At 51.0% G+C, this 9881-nt stretch overlaps 1 protein-coding gene across 1 annotated transcript; it reads right to left on the bottom strand.

Annotated features, from left to right (window-relative positions):
- Positions 1 to 105: 105 nt before the first annotated feature.
- On the bottom strand, positions 106 to 1320 carry LOC104512928 (lipase member N-like; the record flags this gene model as incomplete). The annotated part of the gene is made up of 3 exons (XM_010156117.1): positions 106 to 296; positions 724 to 841; positions 1201 to 1320. Coding segments are annotated over 3 exons (429 nt in total), but the record flags the coding sequence as incomplete, so codon positions are not given.
- Positions 1321 to 9881: the final 8561 nt, after the last annotated feature.

The raw sequence follows: 9881 nt of genomic DNA, 5'->3' as shown, positions 1-9881 counted from the left end.
TAAGGGTAATGATGCTCACCTCCCAACCTCCCATGGACATCAGGTGGTCAACACTGGAATCCTAGTGTGCCAGCCCCATCCTCGGGTGCCCCCTCACCTGATATTCTAAAACTTCTCTTGGTCAACAGAAAGGTTCAGGTGCCGGCGGGACCAGCTGTTGCCCCGGTTGTTTCCGATCCAGACATCATACCCCGCGTCGGCGAGGATGAAGCCCAGGCTGTTGTTGGGGAAGTTGTCCACCCAGTCACCACCATCTAAACTGAACCCATGCACAATCAACACAGGTGACCTGGATCCTGAAAGAGGAGTAACTGGGTATTTCACACAAGAAAATCCCTGCTCAAATGGAAATAAAATGGCCTTGTGCACCTCAGTATTATTTTCTAAAGGCTGCACATTAATCTCCCATGATTTCTCTGTCTCAGTTGGTGCTTTTTTGTTTGAAGGACTTTTGCCACCTCTGGCCCTGAGACCTTGTACCAGGGCAAGGGGTTTGCTCCAGGGAAGGAGCTGCTGGGTCACACTGGCTCATCCCAGATGTAGCGAAAGACCATGCGGGGCTCCTGCATCCCCAGAGACGGTACAAGGCAGCTGGGAAAAAGCTTCTTCCAGCTGCAGAATCTGTGTCTGAAGGCACATGTGTTCACCTTGGCTTCCCCTTGCACACTGCCTCATCTCTGAGCAGGTGTATAGCTGCTCCACCCTCAGTGAAACTGAGCCCACCTGAGTGCCCAGCTTTTCCCTTGCCATGTGGAATCCGGTTGAGGCTGAGGAAGTAGCCATCCTCTGTCAGCACGTCGTAGTCCTCACTGGGATACCCATGGAAAATTATCTTCTGGCTCTGCAGGGACAACAGTCCAAAGGGAGAGGGGAACCCACTGGTGTCCATCACCCCAGACATGGCCCAACAACACCAATTCCCACCACCCACCCTCTCCAGCATCACATCCATCAGAACTCCCGTCTACATTAGGGCAAGACCAGGGAGAGGCCAACCTCAAGCTGAGGGCATGGAGGGAATGACATCCACGCAAATATAGGAAACTCTTGATACCCCAAGCCCCCTGACTGACGCCAGCTGCAGATGCCAGGGCAAGGGAAGGTGAGAGCCTAGCTGGTCCCTCAAGGAGGACTTTTGGGCACACCAGCTGGAGAAGCCTGGGTCCTGCGGCAGGTGTGTTTGATCCCCCCAGCACTTACGATGTTCATGGACTGTTCAGGGTTGTCGTGGATCACTCCGGCACGTGGGGCAGCACTGCCCAGTCCCTGAGCCAGGCACAGGGCCACCAGCAGCAGCCACATTTCACCTCTCCACAGCACCTGGGAGATAATGGGGATGGTGAGCAGGAGGGTGAGTGCACTGGAGGCACGAGCAAACTCTGTGAAGCTCTGTCATTGCTGGCAGTGCCAGCAAAGCCTGATGATGCAACATGCTTTGGGCATTCTGATCCCAAGCCATGCCAGCTAAAGCACCATATGGGACCCTCTATCCAGCACTGGGTGTTCAACAGCATCCTGCAGCTCTGGCTGAAGCCAGCTGAACCACAGCACACTGTGGCACATGGGTGGCGAGGTCTGGGGGTCCCCAGGTGATGCAGGCAATGAAATGGAAAGAGGGAACATCTGGCTGGGGTGGGGCTCTGAACTGGGCACAGCTGGGGCTGGCAGGGGCTGAGGGAAAGCCACGTCCGTGGCTGCTGTCTTGCCCTTTTGCCCTTCCCCAGGAGTCCTCCTCCAGACACTTCCAGAGGCTACCCAGTTGTCTAGTTTGACTCCACAGAGCTGCTTTTATGGTCCCTGCCTTGAGTGTCCTTGCTTTGAATGTCCTTGAATTGAGTGCCACCCTGGTGTTGCCACTCATCACCTGGCACAAGCAAGTCCCCTCTCCAGATGAGGATGACTGCTCTGCAGGGATGTGACCAGCCTCCCAGAGCCCATTGTCCACCTCAGAGCCACATCCACACGTGTGGGTGGAGGGCTACCAGCACAAACTTCGTATTTGTACAGGTGCCTTAGTATGTCATTGTTATCTTCCACCAAAATCCAACACAATGTTTCCCAATCCCCTGTGCAGTTAGGAATTCACCCCAAGTGTGTCTTCCTGACCCTTCCCACCTGTCCCTGAGCCAGCAGCAACTGCAGTGTGGGTCAAGCATCCACCAGTCCCCTGCTCAAGCAGAAGGCCTCATGTTGGAGCTCCAAACCGCAGGAGCTCCCCTGCTCCAGCCCTGCCTTGCATCATCTATAACTTGTCACCGTGTGCCTTGCCATCCACAGCACCCCAGCTCAAGTGGATCCAGAATTCAGAACAGGTCCAGCGAAGTCCATTTTTCTGGTGACACTATTTCTGGTGCTAGAAAAGACTCTCTGGCTCCCAGAGATGTCTGGGCACATTTTCCTTCGAGCATGGAGAGATCTTCCTGGGCTGCTCAGGAAAATGAGAACCTTTACTCACTGCACAGCACCATGTGGGCAGCAGAAAAAACCTTGCTATCATGCATTAAAACAACATGTCAACTCAAGTCTTGCACTGTGTTCAAGTCCACCACGACGTCTTAGTGCCTACATCTCTCTGTGCAGGTGAGGATGTCCTTGGATTAAACTGCCATGATGGTCAAAGGAAGGAGAGGTCAGATTTCCCTGTGATTCTGCAGACAAACAGCACTGTTAAACCCCATCTCCTCTACAGGCACTTGCACTGTTTGGCTGCTGAATGTCACTGGCCACAGCTGCAGGCCAGATCCATTGGTGCAAATCACCATTTTAAGGTGCTTTTAGCCTGTAGTCTCTCCGAATTTCTTGTGCAAAGAAGTTAGGAAGGACAGCAAGAAGGAATATTTTAAAGTGGCTGCAATCTCACCAGGCTCAATTGCACACAGACACAGTCAAGACATGCATGAGGACATTAGAGACAGGCAAAATTATCGAAATAGCCACTTCAGCAAGCAGTGTGGATTACAAGGGACCAAGAAGCCAACCCTGCTAAGGAATTAGGAGACGGCAGAGGGACCCTCCCCATGCCAGATATAACAATATGCTTCCTAACGGTGTTTTCCTGTTGCAAACCAATCCTGAGTTTTCATACCAATTGCATATTCCTGATGAGCATGTCACACAGCAAACAGCTGCTTTCCCTTGGGTCTACACCTTGGCTTTCAAGGCATGGCTGGACAAAACCAGGGCTGGCCTGAGCTAGCACTGGGGATGGTCCTGCTCTGAGTAGGAAGTTGGGCCAGAGGTCTGCAGAAGCCCCCTTTCAAAATCCATGGCTGGGCTGGACTCAGCCAGAGCAACCCTTCCCCATCCCCTGGGCAGAGTGGTCTCCAACCCCACCAAGCTCCGTGCCCACGGTCCATCTCCCTTGCAACTGCAGCCAGCCCTGCACATCATCATATGCAAGAGGACCTTCCACTGCCCCATGACAGGCAACAGCCCACAGGCCTGTGGTTTCTGCAGCTTGTGCCTGGCTCACGGACCTGCACATTATGTGATGAAGATTTTTCTCTACCCAATGCCCCCTCGTCCAGTTCCTGGGGAGTGGCACTAAGATTTCCCACATGTCTGGGAGGTGACCTCATAGCTGAAGGCTCTGATGCCCATGCCAGTGTCATGCAGGTACTGTGGTGGCACACCACGGTAGCCATGACCCGCGACAAGCTGTGCCACAAAGCCCATGGATGTCAGTGGGAGCACTGACAAGCATTCAGCCACTTGAAGAAGCAAGTCCTCCTGGTATCCCAAGCGATTAAAGCCTTTGTGGCCAAGGAGGAGGGATTAGTCACTGCACATACCTGTGGCATTCAGCAAGCAGTAATAGACTCCTGGGTTTTGATGTAAAACCACAGTAGGAACATGTAAAGACCAACCAGAATGAGAGCTCTCACCTCCTGCACCCATGCCTTAGAGTCATCTCCATCGCCACGTACCCAGCCACAGTCTGGAGCCAGCCTTCGGTGGAGCATCCCCTGGTCCTACTCCAGCAAAGGAGGACTCGGCAGAGGAGATGTCAGCTCACTGCCTTGCAGGGGACCTGGCCACGCTGCCCAGCAAGCCTTCGTAGAGCTCGGCCACAGCAGGGCACCTCCTCCAGCTCCCAACTGGCCATCTTCAGCTGCCACAGCTGCGTGCTGCCACACTTCGGAGCTTCCACGCCACCTGATAAGCACCCCTGGGCTCAGACCCTGGGTGTTTTGGACCACACAATTCAGCTGTGGATCCTCCCACCACTTGCCAAAGTATGTACCAGAGCCCATAGCAAACTTGAGAAGAGCCCAACAGTGCCTTCCTCAGAAGAGGGACTGCAATGTGTCCTGCCATCCAAACCCAGAACTTCTCTCTCCACTGGCAAACCGCTGCTCAGCTGCGAGTCCCTGGGTATAGGCAATCAGGACGGAGGAGACCAGAGCTGGTCTCCGCTCCTTCTAAGACGTGCAGTTCCCACACACTAACCCTGGGCAATCCAACCAAGCCAAACCTAGGGGTGCAGGGACACCCCATCCCCTCCACACAACCAAAATGGATGGAGACCCAGGGAAATGTCTAACCAAAGCCAGGAGAACTTTCATCACTCTCTCAGCTCATCAGCGAGCACCAGAGCTCACACTGGCAAAAACTGAGCTCAGATGCAGAACTGCAAAGCAGACTCTTCAGAGGATACTTTAGCTGCGATGGTGAACTTCTCCACACATAAAATAAACAACCGGAGGGATAATAAAGCCTCTTGGCTCAGTTGAGTTCCTTTGTTTCAGCAACAGCCTGGGCTAGAAGGACAGCACGCACTGCATGTCAACCTGATCTGCTGCTCCAGGCCCATCCATGCAGTCGGGAGGGTCGGCGGCACTGAGTGAACCCATCCTCTTGGCTTATAAAGAGACATGGAAAGTCTGGGACTTATCTATCAGACATCTGAAAGCCCAGCCCCTCTCCAATCACATTGCTTGCTCTTCCTCTCCAGCCCAATGATTCAGACACGGCATCTCGAACTCCAGGGAGCGCAGCAGCAAAGCACCACATCTAAAGTAGATAACCAGCTGTTGGGCAACATCCTCCCTGTCACACCCAGGCCTCATGGCATCCTGCAATTGGGAGATGCATTGCTGGCATACCTCTGCAGAGGGATTCCAGCTGTCTCATCCATAATATGAAGGGCAATGTGCTATGGGGTTGCCAGACAGGTCACCAGCTGCTCACACTTGGCTTTCCTGGTGAAAAAAGGGCACTCATCCTGGCAAGACCCTTGGGATTTTTGTGTCTGTGGTTGTTAGCCTTGCCTTTTCTTATTGATGATCAAGAAACTCTTTGATCCTCATCCATCTTCAGCATCCAGACAGTACCTTTTACACCAGTGAACAAAGTTTAGCTGGGTGTAAATTGTTTGACTGGAATGTCTTTGGGAGCAGAGGTGTCAGGTACAAGGACTGTCGAAGCTAAAGAAAACTACCGTGTAGTTTCTCTATTTTATTCAGGCTTTTTGGAAGAATTTTGAAAATGCATTGTCTTGGAAGTTTGTAGGATTTTCTGAAGCTGCTGTTTGGGTTTTGAGAGATGTTGAAGATGATGCCTGCGTGATCTGCTTAGCCTCGGGAAATACCAACGTGCACCGGAGTCTCATAAATTTCATCTGGAGGAGTCTTGGCTCTTCTCCTGTAGGGTTTAAAATCACCCATCTTGGGGTTAAAAACCAGTGTTTAAAACTGCATAGAAATTCTGTGTGAACATCCCAGCTGGGAAAGGGATATAGCAGAGACTTGAGGTGGGATGTTCCCATTATCACACACCCGTCGGCAATGTGTGTCAGCTCTGCGTGTCAGCAGCAGGCACAGGGACGACTATGCTGACTAGTGGAGGTGACACAACAATGCTGGGTTGAAAGGGAAGAGGCAGAGCTCACCCAAGGAGAAGAGGAAGAAATACAAGGTTCACACGATGCTGCCAGTATGATTTTTTTATCAGTGTGAAGATCCCAAGAGTGGAAAGGGTGCAAAGTAATTCTCACGTGGGCATGCGTGACAATCAGCCCTCCAAGATGGCTGTCCATCCACAAATCCCTTCAACTTCATGTCCTCCAGCCCCATCACCTCTCCTCCTGCCAGAAGAGCAATGATGGTGGGAAGGGACTTCCAGGGTCTGCCTTCCAGTCTCCCGTTCACAGCAGGTCTGTCGCCAGCAGCCATGGCTCTATTTATCTGAGGTGGACATCTGTAACTGCAGAGAAGCATCCGGGAAAAAGCCAGGTGGAGGAAAACAAGCCTAACCAGCCTGGCACGTGGGACAATCATCCCTGGGCCAGTAATTAATGCATTGACAGTTTCTGGTCTAGACTGTGTTTCCCAGCTCCTGTGCAGTGCTCACTGAGAACAAGAGCCTGGGGTCCCACCTGGGCGTACTTCTCCCATGAGTCTCATGTTGAGATACCAGACCTCTCCACTTTCTGCCAGCTGGGGAAAACAGGACAGCCAGCATGGGAGCTGCACAAGGCCTCAGCCCAGATCCTCCCTTCCCTGCAGCACCCCATGGACCCTCAAGAGCTTGCTGAGAACCAGGGACCCCCTCTTCGCAGGGATAGATGTGCAGACCAAAACACAGTGCCACTGGCTGCCAAGCCAGGGTCAATGGAGTCTGGGACAGCAGGCTCACAGTTCACACGCCACAGTGTGTGTGAACACAGCCTTTCACTGTGGTCGCTGCATGTAAGATAAATAACATCTGAAGTATTGTCCATAAATGTTGTTTTGAAAGTCCTCTCCCCATGCCACAGGCCTGCTTATACCCTCCCTGGGTGTTCACTGTCAGCTGCCTCTGGGGATGTGTCTGCCTTGGCCATGCTGATGTGTCCTTGGTTTTGAGCTGCTTTTAGATGCTACTGTCATGGCAACAAAGACATTAAATAAGAAGGGTTCCTCCTGTTTGTGGGTTATGCATGTCCCAGGAACCACAAGTCTGGGGACTCCCAGTCAGTGTTCTGATCTGAACAAGCAACAAATGTGTTTTGCCAGCATCAGGTCTCCCCAGAACAAACAGCAAGTTTGGCTCTTTGCAAGCAGCTTCAAGTCCAAAATCTGTGATAACTCATCTGGGTTAGAAGAAAGCCCAGGCCAGCCCTGCATTGGAACCCACTCATTTCACAGCACAACCATTCAATGTTCAAGTCAGTCAATGCTCAAGTATGGCCCAGGTTTCCCAGGGCCAAACCAGCCTGACTGGAGAAGACTCCTTTCACACCAGCTCCAGCAAACTTCCTTGGGTCCTGACTCATGAGCCTTAATGGCAGAGTTTGTGTCAGGAGGTTATTCAAGAACATCACTTTGGAAAGCAAATTGGACTCACGTGGCAGGACACAAGGTGATAGGTCTATTGTCAAAGGCTGCCTATATGTTGGCCTAAGGCAGGTTTGCCTGAACAACTTGATCTTCCTGCATCCAGGTGCATGAGAGATGAGGAGCTGCCCTGGCTGAAGAGGATGTAGGTGTCCCACACACACAGCGGCAGCATCCTCTCCATGGATACTTACTTCTTGAATTAGGGTGCCAGCACAAACGTCCCCATCCTTGCTCAGAAATGGAGTGGCCCACTCCCATGTAGGGGGAGGTTCTCTATCTTACTGACTGACAGGTTTGTTTGGTGCTACCAAAACAAGTAGGTGTTGCTCTCGCACCAGATTCCTCTGAGCTGGTGACTGTAGACCATAGAGATGTCCTGCCCTGTCTTCCATGGACCAAACTTATCCACAACCCTGGAAGGACAGTGTCACCTCGGTGGAAGGAGGTCAAGGAATGAGTGTCCAGGGAGGAATCAGTGTAGCAGAAGATGGAAGAGGTCACAAAGTGTTCATGACTCTTTGGGGGTGGTATCACCAGTGAGCAGAATGTTTCCTGTGAGAGTGTGAAATACTTCTGGACCCACACTTACTGTGGTTTTCACCAACATAATTATAGTTTGCTTGTTTTCCTAAAGTTAAATGCTCACATGAAAGAGCAGGATCTGGCACTTTGCAAGGGCTTCATTTAATTACAGAGCCTTTGGGCACTACTTCCCATACCCAGCTGAGGTCCCAGAGGAAGTGGGCTGGTTCGGTAACTCAGTGAGAGGTTGTTACTGCTCAGATGGCATTTCTTTGAGCACAAATGTCAGGGCTCAAAATCAGGGCTCACGGAGCTGGTAGCACAGTCCAAGCAATCCGAAAGGCAACACTTACTCATCTGCAAACTTGTCTTGTAGTTGTTTCCCAAACTTTTACGGTGGCTTGTGCAAACCACAACATGTAGCTCTAGTGCTCCTGGTGGATACAGCACGTTCAGCAGAGGAGGTTAAATGTTTCAGAAGATGTGGAGAGGGCACAGTGCAAAAGCAGTCTGGCATTTTTTTTAGTCACCTGGGATATTGAAGAAAAAGGAATGAAACCCAAAGGAACCATAAGAAGTATAGAACACTTGCAGGAACACTTCCACTGACCTTGCTGCTCACGGCACTCCTGCTTGGTCTGGATGGCTATGTTTGAAGCCTCTCCTGCCTTGAAAACAGCTACACAGAGCTGGCAAATTACCAGGCTAGGAATGCCCTGCCCTACGTGACCTTTCAGACAGCGTCAGGCATGGACCTGACAAGGCAAAGGTGGGCATTCCAACAAGAAAAGAGAGTGAAAACAGTGCCGAGAAGTGTCATAGAACAAAGTAGGCATTTATTCATCAGCTTGACTTAGAAAAAGATCTAAGGTTCCTTTTATGCAATATGTTGTACCTTGCACAAAAAGCCTCAACCACAGATATTCATGAAGAATGTAATAGTTTAAGAAGTGTCAGGGAAAGCCACCACCATGTGATTGCTAGAGCAGAAGACATGCTGGATATTACTGGATGCCAAGAAGGGGAAGATTTCACAACAACTTCCCATTTGGGGTAGGATGCACTTATATGCTGATGACTTACATCCCTACAGTGTTCCCTATGCTGTCCCTACAGCGTTACAGGAATGGTATTTCCTGTATCAACAGTCCTACTAAAGTGTTGTCCTAGGAAAGGCCAACATAATAAATTATCTCTTGCCCAGTGCCCTGCAGAACAAGATCAACAGCTGGAGAAAGGTCCCGTAATGCAGCCAGATTTTAGGGTGGGAAAAGTTTTCAACACTTGTAATTAAGCACTGGAACAGGTGCCCAGAGTGTTGATGGGATGTCCATCCCTGGATATGCTCAAAACTGAACAGGACAAAGCCTTAAGCAGCCTGCTCTAGTTAGAAAATCACTCTGCTTTGAGACTTGCCAGAGACTAGAGACCTACAAGGGTCTGTCCAACCTAAACTACATGCTTGCCTGAGGAAGGCTAACAAGCAGAAGCTCAGCAGGAGAGATGCTTCAACTGTTGAATGACACATACACACGCTGTTGGACCAGAGGACTGCTAGACAGATGAGGAAGTCTCCTGAGCAGAAGCTTTGGTGGGACTAACACCCACAGAGGAGTCCATCAGGAGCTTTGCAAGGTGAGGACAGCCAGGACCGCTCTGCTGAGCCACCCAGCTCCACAAAGCAGGAACCAGTGACAGCTTAAGAGCAACAGAGGCTGTTGAAAGAGGGCGCATGGGTGCATATGTCTGAACATACCCATCATAGGAATTAAGCAAGCGTCACTGTGCCTGAGCTCCCCGAGCTCTTTGTGCTCAGCAGAAATGTCCAGCTGTCCTCTAGACCAGCCATTCCCTATCCAGACATCATCTTTACGTGTAGCAGCCTCTTCTCTGGAGAACTTCTAAGGTTGCAAGGCCTCCTGTAAGGCCCTAATTGTGCCTTTGTAGTGTAAAGTACTTGGTGTACTCCTGTTGTTTTGTCCCTTCCTTGCTCTCTAAGTTGCAGGCATTATTCCCATCAAATGTGCAATATGACTAATG

Source organism: Eurypyga helias, unplaced genomic scaffold, assembly GCF_000690775.1.
Source record: "Eurypyga helias isolate BGI_N326 unplaced genomic scaffold, ASM69077v1 scaffold8437, whole genome shotgun sequence".
Classification (NCBI taxonomy): Eukaryota; Metazoa; Chordata; class Aves; order Eurypygiformes; family Eurypygidae; genus Eurypyga; species Eurypyga helias.
This window is presented reverse-complemented; position numbering and strand designations above follow the sequence as displayed.